The sequence below is a fragment of the Miniopterus schreibersii genome (genome assembly GCF_964146895.1).
Source record: "Miniopterus schreibersii genome assembly, chromosome: 18".
Classification (NCBI taxonomy): Eukaryota; Metazoa; Chordata; class Mammalia; order Chiroptera; family Miniopteridae; genus Miniopterus; species Miniopterus schreibersii.
Window position 1 is genome coordinate 35919558 of NC_138121.1, and position 22015 is coordinate 35941572.

Below are 22015 nucleotides of genomic sequence, written 5' to 3' on the forward strand. Positions count from 1 at the left end.
GCTCGGGGCTGCCTCTCCCGAAAACTTCAGCCCTAATTGTCCTGGGAATGTCCGAGGTAGAGAAAGGGACCGAGGGCGCGAGCGAGAGGCTGGAGGATCGGGGCCTCTGGAGGAGAATCGGGGTGCCGGGAGAGCTGCCCCTCCCCCCAAGCCCCCAAACCCATCACGTTCCCAAACCTTTCCAGGGTCCTCTTCTCCGCACCCCCGCGAGCCCGGGATCCAGGGGCTGGAGAGCTCGGGGCGGAGGAGCGCCGAGCGGGCGGCGAGCGGGCGGGAGGCCGGGCGCGGAGGGAGGGAGGCGGACCGGCGTGGGGCTGGCTCTTCCCCACTCGCTTATTTTTTTTATGGGGGTGGGGGTGGGCTGCTTTCTGGTAGCTCTTAAAGAAACGAAGAAACACTCACGAAACGGGACTTCCTCCCCCCATCCCGCCACGGGACTCCCTCCCCCCGCGAGCCGGCGCGCCTAGCGCCCGAGTTGGGAAGTTCTGCGCGCCCGCCGCGCGGGTCCCAGCCCCCGCCGCCAGGCCCCACCCCCGCCCCGAGGCTTCGTTCCGGGGAGGGCATGCTAATTTGGGTCGGCCCAGCCCGGGAGGGGGCGGGGGAGGGGGCGCGAGCCAGGGCGCCGGGGGCGCGGAGGCGAGGCGGGGAGGCCGGCCCCCGGCGGCCGGGCCGCGGAGTCCCCGGCGGTCGCGGGGAGGGTTAACCGAGAGCCGGGCGGCGCGGCGCGCAGAGCCAGCCCCGCGGCCGGCTTATTGGGCCAGCGCGCGGAGAGACAGGGGTCTGCAGCAAATCACGAACTAATTGATTAAGGCGAGCGGGTTTGAATAGCGCTGGCCCGGTGCCAATCGCCTTTCAAAGAGCCCCTCTATGATTAATCGCAATGCATTATTGATAATCATAATTATAGCAGGACACATGCGCGCTGCGCCCGGGGCCGGGGAGCCGGGGAGGGGGCGGGCGGGCCGGCGGGCGGGGGGAGCCGCCGCCGCCGCCGCCGCTCGATTTCCGTAATTTTGAGAAGATTTTTTTTAGTAATTTTTTATTCTGCCCCAGCTGATGTTTGAGCCAGCATGTCGCGGAGGAAGCAAGCGAAGCCTCAACATTTCCAATCCGACCCCGAAGTGGCCTCGCTCCCCCGGCGAGATGGTGAGTGCTCCGGCCCGCGCCGTGGACACACACGCGCGCACACACACGCGCTCACACTCACGCACACCCGGACCCACGCACACGCGGCGGGGCCCCGCGCCCGCCGCCCCCGCGGCCCCGCTCGCCCGGGCGGCTCGGCGCTTCTCGGTTTCCTTTCTGGTGTCCGGCCCGCCTTCCCCGCTCCCGCCGCCGCGCGGAGGGCAGACCCTCCCCCGGCAGGACCTTCCCGGAGCCGCCGGGTCCTCCCGGGGGAGGAGAGCGGGCGCGCCGCCTCGCTCCTGCGTCCCCGCGTTTCCCGGGAGCGGGGCCGCCACCCGCCGGGCGGCCGCCAGGGGCCGGGCGTCCCGCGGGGCGCGGGGCCGGGCGGAGGCCCTCGGCACCGGCTGCGCGGGGCTCCCGCGCTCCCCGCGCGCGCCCGGGGCCCCCGGCCGGGCCTCCGCCGCCGGGCCCTGCTGCCGGCGGGAAGAAAGTTGACTGCGTGCCGCGCGCCGGACCCGAGCTGGGGACTCCCCGCGCACCCCCCGCCGTCCGCCTGGGCCTGCGCCGCCTAATGGGGTGCCTCTGGGGGTCCAGAGCCGCAAGAAGATGGGGACCTGTGTCGGGGCGCCCGCGCCGGACTCGCTGGGGTCGCGGCGGGGCGAAGGGGCTGCTGCCGGTCGCTCCCGAGACAGGGCAGGCGCCCCGAGGAGGGGGCCCGGCGGCCCGACTTCACTCCCGCATCTCCTCTCCCAGCACATGCACCCCCGCCCCAAGAAATCCTTCGATTCGGTGTGCGCCCCCCGAGGGCCGTGGTACCCCCGTCCTTCCCGGAATCGCAGTGGTGGTTTTTCAGGGCCGGGGGGGCTCTCTAACCAGAGGAGAGTCCCCCTGAAACCGGCATTCGCCTCCTCCGGTGGGGGCGACAGCCGCGGGGTCCCGGAGGGGACGCCCGAGCCCAGAACAAAGTTTGTGTAAGGGAGCCAAGGCCGAGAGTGCGAGAGATCGGGCAGGAAATTTGGGGTACGGACGGGAGACTCCCCGAGTCGCTTCTCGTCCCTGAAGGTGTTTCACTTTAGGGGCCTCGGAGCTCCCAGGCCGCGCGGAGGCGATGCCGGGCTCGGCTCCCGGGCGGCGGGGACCAGGGCGGCCCGGGCGGGCTCCGGGCTCCGGGCGGCCCGGGATGCTCGCCTCGGGCGGCTTTTGGGGGGATGCAGGAGGGACCCGGACCCTGACGGACTCAGAAGCTGCCCTTCGATCGGCACCTCTGCCCACTACGCTCTGGGCCGCCCGGCCCCGCTCCGGTCCTTCCCCAGAGGCCTGCTTCTCAGTAGAGCTGGGGCGCAGGCACCCGCGGGCAAGCCAGGGCGCTCCCGCGCCCGTCACCCCGGCTGGCAGTGGGACAGAGGACCCCCGGCATGGGGGGGCAGCCGTAAGAAACTGGGGAGCACGGAGGCCGATCCAGGAAATTGTTTACTCTATGTGCCCCCCGCCCCACCCCAGTACTTTTTCTGGCGTCAGCCCTTACCCAGAGTCTCGGGGGTTTCTCAGTCCCCTAGGAGTCCCTGAACCCCGCTCTCCGCCCCCAGGCTCAGCGGGTCCGCGAGGTAAATCGGGGTGCAGGGACCCCAGGCCGCTGCGGCCGCCGCGCGCATTTTCCGGGTTTTCTCAGCGGGTCTCCGCGCGCCCCACACTCCGCTCGCGTCGAGTTTCTGGGGAGACCCTGCGCCCCGCTCGCTTACTGCCCAAGTCAACAGCGAGTGTAGGAGACGCCGAGCCGACGGGAGCCGAAGAGAGAGCTTTTTAGTCTTTTTTTGGTAAACTTGTGCTGGTTTCATACATTTTCCCCCCAAAAAAGGGAGCATTAGACCCGGGCTTCGCGGAGCGATGACGCCGAGCGGTGCGTTTCTCGGGCGCCTCCGGAATCTGAATTTTAAGAGTCAAGGCTCCCCATAAAGCGACGGCATAAAAGGGGCGCGCTGCCTCTTCCCATTATTATTTATTAGGACTTTTTTAGTTTATTTGAGCTTTGAGGTAAGTTAATTAAGTAACTGAATCAAGTTTCCTTTCTTCCTTCCTTCCTTCCTTCCTTCCTTCCCTTTTTACCCCCAAAAGCTGGTTCATTGTCCTGAGAAGCAGTAAACCGAGGGCCGGGTAGGAAACATCCCCCTCCCAGCCCCTTTCTCACCTCTCCCCACCCCCTTGCTTCGGTAGTAAATGGTTTTAGGTTATGACTGCTTTCACGTGGTTGAACAATAAGTTTGGGAGAAGCTGCCCAGAGGGTAGGTTTTGTAACGGGGTTACAGGATTTAGTATGTTGTAATAATATTAGTACACAACTAATCCTCCTGCAGGTCTGACTTACAGGCGGGCCTTGCACACTCCAGTTCCCTCCGCTTGGGAACGGTTGTGAGATCCTGGGGGCCAGGGTTGGGGACGCGCCTCAGTTCCCTTCGAAAGTCGCCAGTTTTCCGCAGTGGGCTCAGCCACCTCCGGGTCTCTCCGCACACACAGCACATGCTTCAAGCAGTTGTAGGGCTTGGGGTTTTTCTGTCTAGGGGTTGCGTTTCTTTCACGTAAGTAAAAGGTGGTTAAATTTTTAGAAGCCGAACCCTTACTCAAACAGCGGTGTTCCTTTTTCTTTTATCTTGAAATGGTCTTAAACTGTGGCACATGAAACACGGGACATCGTAAGCTCACCTCTAGCGGGTGCTCTGGCCGGGTGCTGTTATGGCTTCTGCCTGGAGTGGAACCTTGGAGAGTTTGTGGACCCCACTCCCAGTAGCCAAGCGACTCCCCAGGCCGTGGGCAGCCAGGGCCGCTGCTGTGTGCATGGGTGTGTGTGTGCGCACGTGTGTGTGCGTGTGTGTGCGTGTGTGTGTGCGTGCGTACAAAGAAGCCATGAGCCATGCTAGACAGCCACACCGATAACGTCACTGGAACAAGTTCAAGAAAATTAGAGTGTTTGGTCAGTCTTACAGTGCTCACATTTTAATTCTTACTGTAGTGAGGCTGAAACACCAGAAACACCCTAAAATAAACTTGGGAATTGTCCTGTCTCTTACGAAAGCGAGATTATGGCAAATATGACCCGTCTCTTAAGTGCCATTCAACAAGTCTTGGATTATGTGAGGGAAGATCCCTGCACTGGGAGGTGTTTACCGAGGTAAACAGCCCTGAGGAAGGGACACGTTTGGATCTCAGGGTTTTCTATGTGGCTGCGTTACTAGAAATGTGTGTGTACATGTGTGTGTCGGTGTTTCTTCCTTGGGTGGTGTTTTTAAGATTCCTGTAACTACGCGGATGGCCCATTCATTTATTAAGAAAGACTTTTGGTGCTCTTTGGGGCTCAGCTTTGTTTTTGTTTTTGTTTTTCAAGGAAAAGATAACATTGGGAGAAAGCTAAAACCACCAAGAACTGCAGATAAAACAGTGTCATATAAAGCATCATAAAAATTCCTCTTATTTATATTAATAATGAAATTCTATTATTTACTAAAATAATTTCCTCATCGTGAGCAGCTTAATGACTACATATTGATTTCTGGGCCCAAAAGGTTAGAGAGAACTGTAATGAATTAGGGTGTGTGTGTGTGTGTGTGTGTGTGTGTGTGTGTGTGTGGTGTTGTTGTTTTTTGAAAAACGGACACCTGCAAGATAAGGCAGTTGCAAAGAATTTATGTGTCATCAGGCCTGTTTTTTAAGTTTGTCGCGTGATGGGAGATTCTGGATGAGAAAATGCAAACTGGTTGGGGGACTTGCTTCTGGGGGGCTGCACAGACTCCCTAAAATGTTAAAGACAAACACCAGCAAAGCCTGAGAGACTGTTGTAAAGGGAATTTGTGATACTGAATGTTTTGGGGTTTATTTTACATCAAGTTCCTGCTATAGTGTGTAGGCCAATGTATAGGTCCTTCTTGGGGGACGTTATTTCATTTCTTTCTATAGTTGCAGGTAGCCGGTTGTCTCCACCAACTGTCCTTTCAAAGGCAAAACCCTGCCAGGGGTGTGTTTTTAACGTGAAAACCTTCCTGGGAACCTGGGGACGAAATTGGTAGACGAGTCATTCCCTGAGTTTTTTGAAATCGTTAGAAACCAAGCCCTACGTATCCACCAAACCGAATCCCCCCTGCAGCCCTAATTCGGTTTTTCTAAGACGCACCCTGGCCAGCTAGCCGGGTCTCCTGAAATATTCTTAGATTACCCAAACTGGAGTCATTCGGCAGTTTAGCCAAGGAGGTGGTAAATTACCCCAGAACCACCACCCCTCCCCCACACAAGCACGAAGTTTGTGGGCCAGGCTTTAGGAAAAAAACCCGAGATGTGTCGGGCTGTTTTAACCTTTGCCGGCCCCCTCCCATGCTAAGGTGACAAGGTCCAGATCATAATATGTCCTTCGGTGTCTTCCCGGTGACCCCCAGATTGAGCCTCGCTAGTCACTTAGCAGGAAGTTGGTAGTTTATTTTAGTTTCACCTTATCAGCTTGGCTTCTTTTCCTAACCTTATTGCCCGGTCACCCTCAGATGCCAGACCCCCGAAGGGGAAGATTGACAGGTAGTTCCCATAGCTCGGCTTTACCCTCAAACAACAGGGATTTAGTTTCTGTGCCTTTGCCAATGTTTATGTAGCCGAAGTTTAGATCTCGCCTTAAGGAGTCTCTCTTTTACGCGTCACTGGAATAGCAAAGCCACAAAGAAGTTTTTGAACAAACCCTCGCAACTGGAACCCCATCTAGTGTTCAGTTTGATTCCTCCACGGGGAAGACATTTTCCCCCTTTTCGCTCCTTGTGTGCGTTAGGGGGGCTCGAAGCCCTGTTTGCAAAGGGGCGTCTTGGTGTTTTTCAAAGATGTCCCTGGTACTCGCCCACGCGAGAAGATCCTGGGCCGGATCGGAGCACTGGAGGAACTTGGGGGGTGCCAGGAAATTTGTCATTTGGTTGCATAGTGCACAGAGGAAACTTAGGACGTGGCTGAAAATATGCACAGCATATGTGGTGCTGTTTACAGTTTCTTGGGAATTTTAAGCTGGACGTTCAGGTTCAGGCTTTTCCCAGGTCTGTGCCAAAAATTAAAAAAATTAAATTAAATTAAAAAGGCCAATAAATCAAAAATGTTTGCGATCGCCTTTCTCCATTGGCCCACAGAAAAGGAAGAGCCTGTTAAAATTACAGGCTCCAAAATCACGGTCACGAGAGGGTCTGTTAAAAATGTGAATGTGATCTTCAGGTTCGGGGAAGTAAAGGGGAGGCTCTTTCCGGGGGGCTCCAAGAAAGAAAACCCAGCGTGGTAGAAGGTTGTTTTGTTTTGGTTTGCTCCCCCCACCCCCACCCCGCCGGCTGGCTAAACCTTGCTGTGTGGGGCATAGTTTTATTTTTGTTTTCTCAGTAGACAGATATCCTGGAACGCTTCAGTTTTCTGCCTCCTGTTCTGCAATGTTTGGTTCAGATGATGAAAAACTGACAAATTTGAATTGGGCATCAAGCACCTAAATCGTACAACAAGAACTGAAGCATTTGGGATTTTAGTATAAATTGGATGGAGCTGTAAGATCACCCTCTCCCCGCCCCCTCCAAAAAAAACCACCAGGAAATTCCAAATATCTTTTTGTGTATCCATACTTAAAAAACCCACTGCTTCTTAAATCTTGTTATCTGACCAGGATTACAAAATTACTCTACTTTGCATGCAAAATCCACAGAAAAGGAGCTGGCATGTTATTTTCACCATAACACAGGGAACAAGGCAACTGTATTTACTATAATGGGGTCACCAGTTGCAATCCTGTGTAACAGATTATTCAGAGATACAAGGTAGCAGACAGTCAGAAAAATGAATTAGAACATGTTAGTGTGTGTATCTTATTGTGACTTAAAATATTCCCTTTAGTAAAGATTCAAACTAGTCCTCATGTTTTATCTTTATTTAAAAGCTGTTTCATTAGAATTCTGTTCAGAATGCAGATAGATTTAAAGTTAAGAGCTATTAACAGTGTAGTGACACCTGCTTTTGAAATAAATCAAAATAGATACCAGGAATTTTTTTTTTTTTTTTTTGGCGTTCATAAACATCAGGAAATTAAATTAGTTGACTCTACAGTGAGATCAAATGTCAGCTTATTAAAATGTTTCGAAAATCTAAGCTAAAATGTGAGCAACTCTTTAACAGTCTCTTTCTTAGAAGCAAGCAGGCATTTATTTTAAGCATCTGTATTTTCCGTCCATTTAGCACCATCTTAAATATAAAAATGTTCAGGTTGAAAAACTTGAAAATTCTCAAGTGAATCTCAAAGCAGCACAAACGTAGAACTCGAGCACTGTAAAGTAAGTAACAATTGGCTGAATCCTGTAGAGTAACCTTTTTTATTTTCTCTCTCTATTATGAGAATATCAGATGTTTGCAAGTTACAAAAAATTAAAATGCCCTTTAATCGTGAGCACAGATGTGCTAAATATTTGAAGCAACTACATTGTAATGTGTACAATTGATGAAGTCAGTTTTCTGATTTCCCTTGCTAGTTATTTAGTTCTGAATCTGTCATTATTTGTCTAAGCCCAGCTGACCAAGCAAAACTGTGTTTTAAAGTGGCTTTATGTTTTGATAAATGTGAGCTGGTTGAAAAGTATTTTCCACTGAATGCAGAGCTTAATAGAACATGCTGACATAATAGTTTTAATGCATTTTGTTGAAAATGTGTGAACAAACAGAATAGCTTTTGTTCCTTCATAATTGGCTGTAAAAGTAGATGGAAACATAACCATTACATATGGAAATGTGCAAAGAGAAAGAAATAACATTTCTGTGAATATATTAGGAATTGCATTTCCTCGTTTAAAATAAGCATCCGAAATGGATGCATCATTTAAAATTGGTTGTCAAAATACGAAGCTTTAAACAGAATTTTTGTCACATTATTTTTGTCCCAAGTGAAGCAACATAACTTTAGCGAATTTCGTTTAATATTTTGTTTATATTATTTTAAGGCAGGAAGAGAGAGAGACAGAAACTGCTTCACACAGCACCTCGAATGTGCACAGGAATCCGGCGACAATTAGGATGATTAGACATTAAATTAAAACAGAATCGTTATTGGTGTTCTCTGCTCCCACTAAGATTTGTCTGGTATTGTTAATGCATTTTGCACCCTGTCCCCGTGGAGATTCAAAGATGGGTATTGGGAAAGCCGGCGTGTTAAGTATAACTTAGCTGCTCAGCACCCCCTGAGTGAAGTGTGGACACCGTCCGTATACTTGCCCAGGGCTTCTGCTCAGCCCCGCACCACGGAGGCACAGACTTGAGGAATTTTCAGAAGTCAGTATTTAGGTATTAATTATATTTTCTGGAATGCTGAGCAACTCAAGCCTTGTTTCTTTCCTTTTTTTCTTTTTTTTTTTTTTCTTTGTCTTTTTTATGTTCACTACCAAAAGGCAAACGGCTGGCTCTTTTGAGTTGACTCTAAGTTTACTGAAAAAGTAGCATTTTCATTTTGCATTTATTCAGATTCACAATTAGGTTGGTTTTTTTTCCCCCTGCAAGTTTTCTGGGAGATTCAATTTGGAAGTCATGGAAACTAACTATTATCTGACTCGGTTCTGCAGAAAAGCATGCAGGGAGGTAATCCTTGAATTAAACAGTTTTTTTTTTTTTTCACAGCCTTCGGAGATGACCACACACCATTTGTACAACAGAAGTTGGTGTTCCCCATGCTGGGAAACAATGGGACGCCAGCCTGCCTTTGAATAGGGTGTGAGCTTGGAGTTGGAGATTTTTATGTTGAATTTACAAATGGATCTTAGTGAGAAGAAATCTGAGCAACCAGTGGAAACAAACATGAAATAAAGGGATTTTTTTATAATGAAAGGTTCAGGACAATCTGTTAAACAATTGGTAACAGTTAAGAGCAAACTGTTTTTAAAGGCATTCAGAGCAGGAGAAAGGCGAAGCATTCTCAGACTCTACGCCGAGAATCATTTCTTCACTTCCCCGCAACTGCACACCTTCCTTAAAGTTGATGTTCAGTCAGAAACGTAAACCCCATGCCGGCTTTATAGATAGAAGGAGCGCTTTTGATGAACTATCTGGAGGCATCCTGTTGCCAGTGGGAGCCTCGAGATATATATATTCCTTGATTAGTGGCGGGGTAGCCGGGGTTGCATTCTTTAATTTTAAAAATAAACATGCCACGGGGTGATATATAGATGCCAGGCGGGCCTTGTAGTGGGTTATGACTATTGTGTTTCTCCGCATTGTGTGTGTGTGTGTGTGGGTGGCTGTGGCTTTCTCTTTTGTATTCAGCGTGCGGAGGATTTGTTACCGACGTGGCCACAGCGTGTGTGTCGCCGACCTGACTTAGCCCGAGTCCTAGGTAGGGGCGGGAGGCGATTTCCAAGTTGTCAGTCTTCAACTTGGGGCCGTGCATTTCTTTCCTCCTTGTCAACAACAGATTGGAACCTGAATGACTACAAATTAGTTTAGTGACAGAACCAACTGTCACAGATATCTTCGAATCGGTTGAAAATGAGTAAGGTTGACAGAAACTCGGGGGCCTAATAAGTCCTCACGGCGGCTGCCGGGCCCTCTCTGGAGGAGTAGACAGTAAGGTGTGTGGGGTATTGGAAATCGATATTTAGCTATGGACTTTCATGATGCACCCGGGTCTTCGGTTCGTAGTATTTTATATTTTGATGGGTTATCGGAAGGCCGGGACTCTCTGAGATACCAGATGGGTAGGAATTCCTCCAACGTCCTTCAAGTGTAATTACGAACGTCCCTGGGTAACATGGACTGGTTTTCGGGGGTGACGGTTTCGAGTTTCACAGGTAGAAAGCGGTGGGTCAGCCCCCGCCTTGTTTTTGAAGCCATAGGTGGCCGTGTCCTGGCTTCCTTCCTAACCCTGCACCTTTGATGTTTGCAGGCAACGCAGAGAAGGGACAACCGAGTCGCACCGCTAAGAGCAAGGACGCCCACGTCTGTGGCCGGTGCTGTGCCGAGTTCTTTGAGTTATCAGATCTTCTGCTCCACAAGAAGAACTGCACTAAAAATCAGCTCGTTTTAATCGTCAATGAAAGTCCAGCCTCCCCACCCGAAACCTTCTCCCCCAGCCCCCCTCCGGAGAACCCCGACGAGCGAGTGAATGACGCGGCCGCCAAGCCAGACCGAGCCGACGGGCACCACGGGCTTGGCCGGGACGAGTCCATGGAGGTGGAGGCCCAGGGGGCCGACAAGGGCCGCGGGGGCGCCCAGAGCGGCGGCCCCCCCGGCGCCCCCCCCGGCGGCACCGGCGGCTCCTCCACAGGTACCTCAGCGACCACAACCTCTCTACCTCAACTCGGGGACCTGACGACACTGGGCAACTTCTCCGTGATCAACAGCAACGTCATCATCGAGAACCTCCAGAGCACCAAGGTGGCGGTGGCCCAGTTCTCCCAGGAGGCGAGGTGCGGCGGGGCCTCGGGGGGCAAGCTGGCCGTGCCCGCCCTCATGGAGCAGCTCCTGGCTCTGCAGCAGCAGCAGATTCATCAGCTGCAGCTGATCGAGCAGATTCGTCACCAAATCCTGCTGTTGGCCTCTCAGAACGCAGACTTGCCAACATCTTCTAGCCCTTCTCCAGGTATCTTACGAACATCTGCCAACCCCTTGTCCACACTAAGTTCCCATTTATCTCAGCAGCTGGCAGCCGCGGCCGGGTTAGCACAGAGCCTGGCCAGCCAGTCTGCCAGCATCAGCGGAGTGAAGCAGCTCCCCCCAGTCCAGCTACCTCAGAGCAGCTCTGGCAACACCGTCACCCCATCCAACAGCGGCTCTTCCCCCCACGTGAACATCCTGGCGACAGCGGCTACCACCCCGTCCTCCGAGAAGGTGGCTTCGGGCGCCGGCGCCTCCCACGCCGGCAGCCCGGTGGTCTCGGCATCCCCCTCACCAGCTTTTGCAATAAGCAGCTTATTAAGCCCTGCGTCTAATCCACTTCTACCTCAGCCGGCCCCTGCTAATTCCGTGTTCCCCAGCCCTTTGCCCAACGTCGGAACAACTGCAGAGGATTTGAACCCCTTGTCCGCCTTGGCCCAGCAAAGGAAAAGCAAGCCACCAAATGTCACTGCCTTCGAAGCCAAGAGCGCCTCAGACGAGGCGTTCTTCAAACACAAGTGCAGGTTCTGCGCCAAGGTCTTCGGGAGCGACAGTGCCTTGCAGATCCACCTGCGCTCCCACACCGGGGAGAGGCCGTTCAAGTGCAACATCTGCGGGAACAGGTTCTCCACCAAGGGCAACCTCAAGGTCCACTTCCAGCGCCACAAGGAAAAGTACCCTCACATCCAGATGAACCCCTACCCCGTGCCTGAGCACCTGGACAACATCCCCACCAGTACCGGCATCCCGTATGGCATGTCCATCCCCCCAGAGAAGCCAGTCACCAGCTGGCTGGACACCAAACCGGTCCTGCCCACCCTCACCACTTCGGTCGGCCTGCCGTTGCCCCCGACCCTCCCGAGCCTCACCCCCTTCATCAAGACCGAAGAGCCAGCCCCCATCCCCATCAGCCATTCCACCGCCAGCCCCCCAGGCTCCGTCAAAAGCGACTCCGGGGCTCCTGAGCCCGCGGCGAGAAACCTGGGTGGGCTCCCCGAGGAGGCTGAAGGGTCCGCGGTGCCACCCCCTGGTGGCAAAAGCGAAGAGAGCGGCGCGGTCGCCAGCTCAGCCCCAGCGGCGGGCGCCGGCACCCTGAGCTCCCCGGCGGCGGACTGCGGCCCAGCCAGTGCCACCGCCTTCACCAACCCCTTGTTGCCGCTCATGTCCGAGCAGTTCAAGGCGAAGTTTCCTTTCGGGGGGCTCCTGGACTCGGCGCAGGCATCGGAGACGTCCAAGCTTCAGCAGCTGGTGGAAAACATTGACAAGAAGGCCACCGACCCCAATGAGTGTATCATCTGCCACCGGGTCCTCAGCTGCCAGAGCGCCCTGAAGATGCACTACCGGACGCACACCGGCGAGAGGCCCTTCAAGTGTAAGATCTGCGGCCGAGCCTTCACCACGAAAGGGAACCTGAAAACCCACTACAGCGTGCACCGTGCTATGCCCCCGCTCAGGGTGCAGCACTCCTGCCCCATCTGCCAGAAGAAGTTCACCAACGCCGTGGTCCTGCAGCAGCACATCCGCATGCACATGGGGGGCCAGATCCCCAACACCCCCATCCCCGACAGCTACCCCGAGTCCATGGAGTCTGACACGGGCTCCTTCGACGAGAAAAATTTCGATGACCTAGACAACTTCTCCGATGAAAACATGGAGGACTGTCCCGAGGGCAGCATCCCCGACACGCCCAAGTCCGCGGACGCGTCCCAGGACAGCCTGTCCTCCTCGCCTCTGCCCCTGGAGGTGTCGAGCATCGCTGCTCTGGAGAACCAGATGAAGATGATCAGCGCCGGCCTGGCGGAGCAGCTGCAGGCCAGCCTGAAGTCGGTGGAGAACGGGTCCGTGGAGGGGGACGGCCTGACCAACGACTCGTCCTCCGTGGGCGGCGACATGGAGAGCCAGAGCGCGGGCAGCCCGGCCGCCTCCGAGTCCACCTCTTCCATGCAGGCTCTGTCCCCAGCCAACAGCACCCAGGAATTCCACAAGTCGCCCGGCGTGGAGGAGAGGCCACCGAGAGCGGCCCCGGGCGAGTTCGCCAACGGTCTGTCGCCCACTCCGGTGAACGGCGGGGCTTTGGATCTGACGTCGAGCCACACAGAGAAAATCATCAAGGAAGAGTCTTTGGGGGTCCTCTTTCCTTTCAGAGACCGGGGTAAATTTAAAAATACTGCTTGCGACATTTGTGGCAAAACCTTTGCTTGTCAGAGTGCCTTGGACATTCACTACAGAAGTCATACCAAAGAGAGACCGTTTATTTGCACAGTTTGCAATCGTGGCTTTTCCACAAAGGGTAATCTGAAACAGCACATGTTGACACATCAGATGCGAGACCTCCCGTCCCAGCTCTTCGAGCCCAGCGCCAGCCTCGGCCCCAGTCAGAACTCGGCGGCCATCCCCGCCAACTCCTTGTCATCTCTCATCAAAACGGAGGTGAACGGCTTTGTGCACGTTACTCCTCAGGACAGTAAGGACCCCCCCACCGGCCACGTTCCCCCCGGGCCTCTGTCGTCCTCCGCCCCGTCCCCGGTCCTGCTGCCGGCCCTGCCCAGGAGGACTCCCAAACAGCACTACTGCAACACGTGTGGCAAGACCTTCTCCTCATCTAGCGCCCTGCAGATCCACGAGAGAACTCACACTGGAGAGAAACCCTTTGCTTGCACCATTTGTGGAAGAGCTTTCACCACAAAAGGCAATCTTAAGGTACCTCCGTCCACCTGTACGTCCCCCAGCCACCATCGGCCCTCTCTCCGGGGGCCCTTCCGTGTCCGTAGTGCATGCTCCCAGAGTCGGCAGCCCAGGCGCCCAGGGAACCCGCTGCACGTGCCCGCTCGTGGGGACACGGTGCCCGAGCGGGTCAGGCGCATGGCAGGGGCCAGGCCAGGCTGCAGCTGGCTGAAGGTCAGCCTGCACTGAATAATTTGGTGCCTAAGCGAAACAGCGGCCTATCTCCGTTGTCTCGCTAAGTGCACCAAATGAATTGCTTCACCTACCAGGGAAGACAGCCCGGCATTGCCATGGGGTATTGATTAAAGCCTCCATGTGGCCTGTGCTCTGCCCGGATCACTTAATAATTACAGCTCTCCTCGGCCTGTGCATCTCCTTTCCACAACTATGCAGGCCAGCACGGTTTGTTTTTCTAAAAACAATCACGTCACTCCTCACTAATGGGTATTATGATAATTGATTAGACAACACTTCCTACTGATATGTGTTGGAAATAAAGCAAATATGCTTAAGTTCTAGAGCAACAGTTGAGCGCTCTCACTGTGTACATTTTTCTGTTGACAGAGTATTTCTCTAGAGATTGCTGCCAGTAATGCGAGATGAATAATTACTTTCTGGCGTTTCTCTCCACGCAAGGCCCTCCGATGGGCAATCAGCGAGGGGTACTTTCCTCCCATCTGAAAAGGACGTTTATAGGGTAAAGGGTGTCACATACAATACTCACCGTTGCACGTAACAATTCTGACCCTGAAAGGGGCTATCTGCAACCGACTGGCCCGTGTGAGGCCATTATAAGCTAAATAGGGGTAATAAAAAGGGGTAATTAAGGCATCTCTGCCCAGGAGGAGAGGTGGCCCAGGGCTGCAGAGAGCGAACAGGTTATTACTAATCTTTGGCTTGGATGGCCCAAAGATTTTCCACCGTCTGGAACGTAGTAGGAATAGACGTTAGACATTTAGACCTCCAGCGTTGCTGAGCGTCGTTGGGATGTGAGTTGAAACAGATCCAGCTACTAAGCTTCCTCTCTCCCTCCCTCCCTCTCTCCCCCTCCCCCTCTCCCGGCAGGTGCACATGGGCACTCACATGTGGAACAGCACCCCCGCGCGGCGGGGCCGGCGGCTCTCCGTGGACGGCCCCATGACCTTTCTAGGAGGCAATCCCGTCAAGTTCCCAGAAATGTTCCAGAAGGATTTGGCGGCCAGGTCAGGAAGCGGGGATCCTTCCAGCTTCTGGAATCAGTACGCTGCGGCGCTCTCCAACGGCTTGGCCATGAAGGCCAACGAGATCTCCGTCATTCAGAATGGTGGCATCCCCCCCATCCCCGGGAGCCTGGGCAGCGGGAGCAGCTCGCCTATCAGCGGGCTGACGGGCAACCTGGAGAAGCTTCAGAACTCGGAGCCCAGCGCGCCGCTGGCCGGCCTGGAGAAAATGGCTAGCAGCGAGAACGCCGCCAGCTTCCGATTCACGCGCTTCGTGGAGGACAGCAAGGAGATCGTCACCAGTTAGGGCGGCTCCGGCTGGAGCGCCGGGCGAGCCTTCCCGCTCAGACCCAGGCCACGGCTGCGGCCGCCTCCCCTCACCCGGGCCCCCCACCTTCCGGTTCCCCCAGATTGCCGAACTCGACCCCACGACGAACACATTCTTTCGTACCTTGTTCAACTTCTAGAGTTCTAAGAAAGCTTATTTATTAGTGATATAACCTTGCTTTGCAGACAGGATGCAAGCGTTAACTTTGGTCTTCTGTATTTTGGACTAAATACTAATTGACTAGAGTGCTGTAAACTTGCTGTAACATTTATGGCAATTGCAAGTTGCCCTGCTAGGCGGTCTTAATCTGGCATTAACTTATTTTCTATACCCAGTTTAATATGAATCTGGTGTTGATGCAATGCCTCCGTGATGCATTAGGTCTCTAATAAAAGTCTGTATATAAATGTACACTTTGATCCTGCTGGAACGTTTTCTCAGCAAACACATTGTCTAATCTTTCTAAACAGAATTAGGGAAAGGACTGAAAAGTACAGACTGAACAGTGTGGTTCTTTGAAAGGTTTGGGTTTTTGTTTTTGGGGGTTTTTTTTTTTTTTTGGTTTTTTTTTTGTCCTTTAGTTTTTTTGCCCTTTAGGTTTTTTTTGGTTGTTTTTTTTTTTCCTTTGTAGATTTAACCGTTTCCGTTCTGAACTGCTCTTTGTATTGTGCTTTTTACTTGAGTCTTCCTCAGTGTTCCTAGGTTTCTGTACAGTATAAGCACGCAGAATTCCTTAGAGAAAATGCAAGTGTTGTTTTGGTAGTGGGAACTGAGACGTAACCCTTTGCCTTGTAGGTATATATTCACAATAGCAAACGTGTGCTGGAATTTCACAGTGCTGCTAAGTATAGCATCTGGAACAACCTTCGGTGGAGAAAATGTAGCTGCTCTTGTACATACAGTGAGAAATATCACTTTCATTAAAATGTACATATGTTCCTTACGAGAGCAAATGCTTCTTCTTGATCAAGAGAGCAGGTATAGTGTCGGCTTATTTTGTATTAGGTATGGAAGAAAACAAATTGGACTGTTACATGCACTTTCTTGGAAAGTTGAAAGGAAAGGGGGGGGTCCGATTTCTTTAACATTTAATACTTACTAACAACAGAGATACTGTAATTTTACTCAAGTAATCAAATACATTTTTTTTTTTTGCAACAGATAAAACAAAATACCGTGTCTGTGTTTCTAGAGCGCATTTTCTATTTAGCCAGGCCCTGAAATGTAGTTTAACCTTTCCCCAGGCACCCGTAAATTGTGTATGTGGGTGTGTCTCTCTCTGAGTAAGGAACTGTAAAAAAGCGCAGCAGAAACAGGTTTGCTCGGGCCTGTGGTTTTCCTCTATTTTTTATTTCGAGGATCTAGATCTTTTCCCCAGTAACTGTTAGGTGTTTGGCCGCCCTTCTCACAAACCCCCAGCCAAGAAAAGGGGGGAGGAATGAAATGCAGAGTTGTCCCTGGCGGTCCCCCGCCCGGGGGTGCCCTGGAGCGGGACGCGGGGACCCACTCGGACCGGCTGTGGCCCAGCTGCGGGTCTCGCCTCCCGGACGCGGAGGCTCTTTCCTGGGGCTGGAGAGGCGTCGCCCCGGGGTCCCCACGCGGGCCGTGCGCAGCCCGGCTCAGCCCCTCGCGCTTCTCCCTCGGCCTGTTGGGCGGTTCTGAAAGGAAAGGCCATTGCCAAGGGTCTGCAGGCTCCACCTGAGCCCTGCGACGTCAGAGTGCAGCCTGATTCCTCCCTCCCGTTTACGGGAACACGTTTCCTCCTGGGCACTATTTGGGGGAGCAAACGGGCGGGGTGGGAGCTGCTGTCTAGGAGGGTCCGCGACCTCTTTCCTCCAGGGAAGCGGCGCGCCACTGGCCGCCCATGACCCCGCGCATTGGGCCGCCTTCCAGTCCAAGTTTCCTTGAGGGCGCAGGCCAGCGGGGCGCCTCGCCAGGCTGGGGGGTGTCCCCGCGCCGAGGGGGCGCCCAAAGTGCGGGGCTCAGCCTGGGCACGAGGCCCGGCCTCCTGGGGGGTGGGCGCTGTGCGGGAGCGGGCGCCGCAGCCAGGAGAGGGCGGGGCTGGAGGCGCGAGCGGCGCGCGCGGCGGGCGCGGCGGGGGCTGCGGGGGCTGCGGTGCCGTCGTCGCGGCTCGCGAGCCCCGAGGGGACCGGGTTCTGGTTCGCGCCGCAGCCCCGCCACCCGCCCGGTTGCTCCGGAGCGAGCAGCGCGGGAGGGGCCGAGTTCTGCCCAGAGGCTCTGGCCCCGCGCGGGCCTAAGGGGGCGTGTTCGCTGGGAAGGAGGCGTCCGGCCCCTTCCCGTGGCTGGGCGCCCCGGCGCGCGTGGGCAGGGTCGGGGTGCTTCTCCCGGAAACGGCCCCTGGCCCTGGGGACCCGCTAGGGGTCGGAGGCCGCTGGCCACCGAGAGGAGCAGGCTGGCGGCGTGCGCCCTGCGCCTCGCCTGCCTTTCCAAGGGCGGGCCGGCCGCCCCGAGAGCGCGGCCGCAGGGGGACCCCGCGCCCCCCCCCCCCGCTCCCACTCGCCCGCAGCCACGCGGGCTGCGCGTCCGTTTCCGCGCGACGGGCGGTCCGGGCGGGGCCGGGCGAGCTCCTTCCCCTCTAACCACCAGCCTCCTTCCTCCCTTCCAGCGTTTTCTGAAAGCGAGCGAAGAGGCGCCAAAGCAGCTTGGCGTTTAGAGGGACTCTCCGGCCCTCGGAGAAGGTGGGGCGTCGGGGTCTCTGCGGGCCCCCCGCCTTTGTCCCCGGCTCGCCCGCCGCCCGCGCCACCCACCGAGCGCCACCTGCGCGCCCCCTCCCCGCGCGCCCAGGGCCAGACGGCACCCTCGCCGCCTCTCCAGCGCGCACAGCCGCCCCCGGCCCGGCCCGCAGAGGAGCGGGTCTGTCCATGGAGCAGCAGGGCTCCTTTCTGCGCGGCACCCCCCCCCCCCCCCCCAGCCCCACGCGCCCTCTCTCTTCTCTTGAAACTTCAGGTGCGTCCGTGGAGCAGCTCGGGAGCCACCAGGAACCGAGCTTCCTGGGCTGTGGCCGCCCGGGGTGATCACAGCTAAGTTCACAAAAGTTTTGAACTAAAAATATTCATTTTGGTGACACCTTCCCCAGTTCCTTTTTTTAAAAAAAAAAAGAAAAAATAGGAATTGTAAAAGTACAGAGAAGTACAGCGAATCGCGAACACACCCCTGCGCGCCCATCGCGCAGGACCCGCAAACGTCAGCGGGCGGCGCGCCCGTCTCCCCGGCTCAGCGCCTGCCCCCCGCCCGGTCGCCCTGTGGCTCGTCCCCGCACCCGCCTCGGCCTCTCCTCCGCCTGGGTTCCTCCCCTGTGGTCTCTGTGGTTTTTCTTTTCAACCCCTGCACCTCCACTGCTCCTCCCCGGGACCCTCATGCGGGCGCAGGGCTTCCTTCTTTCTGGAAAGTATACTTGGGAGAGGAGTTTGGTGGATGAGGGGGACTTAGGGAGGAAAAGGGGGAGACCAAGGCCAGGCCCGCTGCCCGAGGCCCCTCATGCCGGTGGCTGGGGAGGGGAAGAGAGGGGACAGGTTCCCGCAGGTCAGCTGGAGGTGCCTGAAGCCAGCTGAGCTCAGAGCTTTCCCATCTCCATGCTCATGGGCTGGCTTTAGTCAACTGACTTTGATGGGGGTGGAGGGGACACTTTTTTTTTTTTTTAATTAGAAAAAAATAGTGCCCCTACAGAAAATCCTAAATGATTTGCAGTTGACATGACTTTCTAGCGGTAGATTATTTGCTTATTGGTTTTGGCGTGTTGTGAATGTCAAGAACGAGAGAACTTAAAAAAAAAAAAAAAAAAAAAAAAGCTCCCACTCTGTTAAAACTTTGCAGTCCTGTTAGAAAAATAAAGCATTGGAGTCTTTACTAGGAGTTACATGCTTTGCCCCAAATGAAACAAATGTCAGAGGGGGTAACAAAGTGGGAAAAAATGTAAAGTGAGTTTCAAAGGGCTCCACAGAAAAGCGCAATCTGAGATTCACAGAAAGTGGAGACGGGTAAGACAGGAATTAGGTCATCTCCTCCAGACCCCAGGAAATCTGTTTAGATCAAAGCCCGCTCGATTAGGATAAACAAAACAGGGCCCATTGGGCTCTACCAATATTTTCATCTCTGTGCTAAGAGCTACTAATCTAACCGGCTCTATTTGATGAAAGGGGGTAAAAATTACAACTGTAAAAATGACTAAGTAAAAAAATGTCCTCTCAACTGCACTAGGAAGATAAAGATTTAGATTTGAGCTAAAAAGTAACAAGATCCAGGCCCAGATCAACACAAACTTCCTGGAATTTTAGCACTAAGTAAATTATCTAATCCCAGCCCATTGTTGCCTCCTTGTGCACCCCCACCCCCTTGCAATTGAGCATACCAGATGATTTACATAAAAAAATTGTTAAATTTTAACTGCAGTCTAAGAACGTTGCAGGAGGTCGACTTTTGGGTTCACTTACTTTACACCCCTTAAGGACCTACCCCCCACCAGTCCCACTGTCCCTGCCCCCCAGGCAGCTGTTGGGGTGGCGTGCTGGCCTTTACGGTTGTGGATGTTCGTTAAGCCCAGTCTTCAAGTTTGGGCTCTCTTTCCACTAAAGACAGACAGACGGAGGTGAGGTGGGAGCTTGAGTCCTATAAGCCTGGCCTTGGGTCAACACCATTCGGCAGCCGTGATATTTTAGCAGTTAAGCCGAGGACTGTGCACGGCTTTCTTTCACCGCAGGGTTGATGGCCTTAAACCGACTGCCAGGGAACATTTGATAGATAGAAACATCCAGAAAAGGGACAGGAAATCCCAGGGAAGGAAAATTCACCCCGGCTAAATCCAGGGTTGTCGTTCCTTGCTGAGCCTGGTTTCCTCTTAACTGTTTAAACATATGATTTGGCTCTGCTTGTGTTTCTACGTCCATCTGAGCTCAAGTTTAACAAAGAGTCGGGACCGCCTGTCAGCTTGGCTCTGGCCCTGTCTAAAGCCAGGACTACGGGGGTGGGGAATGTGACGAGCCTTTATAAACACCACCGGGAACAGGCCATCTTCTGTGTGGGGCCCTTGGCAGCTCACCTCACCGAGGGCAGTCCCAGGATGGGCTCTTTACTTGTGGGCTTTGATGACAGTGACACCGTGTAGGAGGCCTCACAAATCGACCCCTCCTTCTTAGGTGCAGGGTGGGGCCCCGTCCTGCTCCCCCAGTGTGGCTGGATCCTGACACAGCGTGGTCTGTTCGGACATGGATGCTGAGAGGCCAGGGATCACACTGCCTTGTAATCACAGCCAGTCAGCACGAGACCCAGACAGTCACCTGTAAACCTGGGTGAGATGTAAACGGCATACTCTCTCCTGTTGGAAGGGACAGGAAGGGGGATATTAGCCCATAGAGCTGCTTCTGTATTCAGAAGTTGGGGTGTTTCTACATATCTCATAATAGTCCTGCGAGACAGGCAGGGCCACTGTCATCTACCAGATGACAAAACTGGGACCCAGAGAGCAGAGAAGGAACAGTTGGGCACCGGGAAACCTGGAGCGGTCACTTGCTCGAGAGCCAATTCTCAGACAACTCTGGGGTGCAGTCCTAACTTGCCTGGTCCATGGACGGGTTTCCCCATCTGGACCACGAAAGGATCAATTTCCATCACTTCCCAGCAGCTTCCCTCAGAGCCTGACCATGCCCACAGTGTCACATGGTTGGAGTACCACCTACCCTATTCCAGGTATCCCCCGCTTTTCAAAGGTTCTCTTTGTACCACTTCACTTTGTGAAAGACCTGCATTAGAACCTGCACAGGAAGAAACCCGAAGAGGATTTTCACAATTATGAGAAAGGAGAAGAGCAAAGATATTGCCCACCATTTGTTTTGCAACGAGCCCTTATGGAGGAGGCGGCAGCACCCTGAGCAGGGAGAGTGTCCCCGCCAACCCCCTTCCTCAGGAACCACACTCAGCATCTCAGGATCAAGCCCCATAACTTTGAACTTGTCTTTGAGGATCTGAGCTTCATCTAAACTTATTTTGTGCATCGTTAGCAAGAGGCGTCCTAAGGTAATTGCTTCCTTGCTTTGTGGCATTTCAGCTTATGCAAGGTTTTATAGGAACGCTCTCCTTCTGGAAAGCGGGGAGCCCTGTGCTCATTGTGAATTTCCTTTACATTACCCCCTTTTAGGAACAGGAAACACTGGATTTGGTCTCTCCAGCGCTCTTTCAGTCCCGCGCACCTGTGCACGAGAAACATCACAGTTCACGTCGGGTCGGTGGTGGGCCTAAGTCAAAGCAATACAAACACATCCTCACGCTTCACTGAGCTACACCCTGCCTTACTTTTCTCCCAGCCAATTGCCTGTTGCTCTAGACAAGGGCGAGGTCTGTGGGTCTCACAGAGTTTTGTTTCCTGGTCCTGTCCCCCCCACATACACTTGTCAACAAACACCTTGGAACTGGCCCAGACTTTTTCAAACTGTGGGTTGGGATCGTTAGTGCGTTACCAAACCAGTCTAATAGGTCTTTACCAGCATTATGCTTTCAGTGTAACGGAACAGAAGCCATCAGAGCACATCACACTCTGGGAAAGGTTAGTTGTGTCTTCTGAGGTCTTGTTACAGTTGTGTAAGTGTGTACACATGCATGTGTACACTAGGCCACAATGACAGATGTACTTCTTACCACGAGGTGCCACCAAAAAGTTTGAAAGCCACTAACAAAAGCCCTGAAAACTATGGTTCTCCCTGCTGTTTCTCAGCTGAAATCAGAAAACCAGGGGCTTTAGGGCGCTGGCAGTCAGGCCTGGGAGAGGGAAGAGTAGTGATGGAGACACAGGTAGACAGCGTGGCTTTCCAGTTCTCTCTGTGATCACTCATCCATTATGCAGAGTTTTCTAGCGGCTGCTTCTGCAAGGGAAGGGAGGCTAGCGGCCAGGCTCATGGTGCTGGCTTGAGTTTCTCTCTCTTGGGCTGCTTCCACATGGAGGATTTTAGTGGTATTTTGCCATAAAGGGGATTTCTCCTTACACACCCACATGAGTGCAAACAGAAAACAG

At 54.0% G+C, this 22015-nt stretch overlaps 1 protein-coding gene across 2 annotated transcripts; it reads left to right on the forward strand.

The window, feature by feature from the left end:
- Window positions 1–11: 11 nt before the first annotated feature.
- SALL1 (spalt like transcription factor 1) lies at window positions 12–15407 on the forward strand. 2 transcript variants are annotated; one of them, XM_081118986.1, is made up of 4 exons: window positions 12–56; window positions 1054–1146; window positions 10034–13443; window positions 14533–15407. In XM_081118986.1, exons 2-4 carry the CDS (start codon window positions 1071–1073, stop codon window positions 14971–14973), a joined length of 3927 nt encoding a protein of 1308 aa, XP_080975112.1. In that variant the 5' UTR covers window positions 12–56; window positions 1054–1070; the 3' UTR covers window positions 14974–15407. The 2 variants fall into 2 exon arrangements, with proteins under 2 accessions (XP_080975112.1, XP_080975113.1); XM_081118987.1 differs by lacking the exons at window positions 12–56; window positions 1054–1146 and adding an exon at window positions 9729–9938.
- Window positions 15408–22015: the final 6608 nt, after the last annotated feature.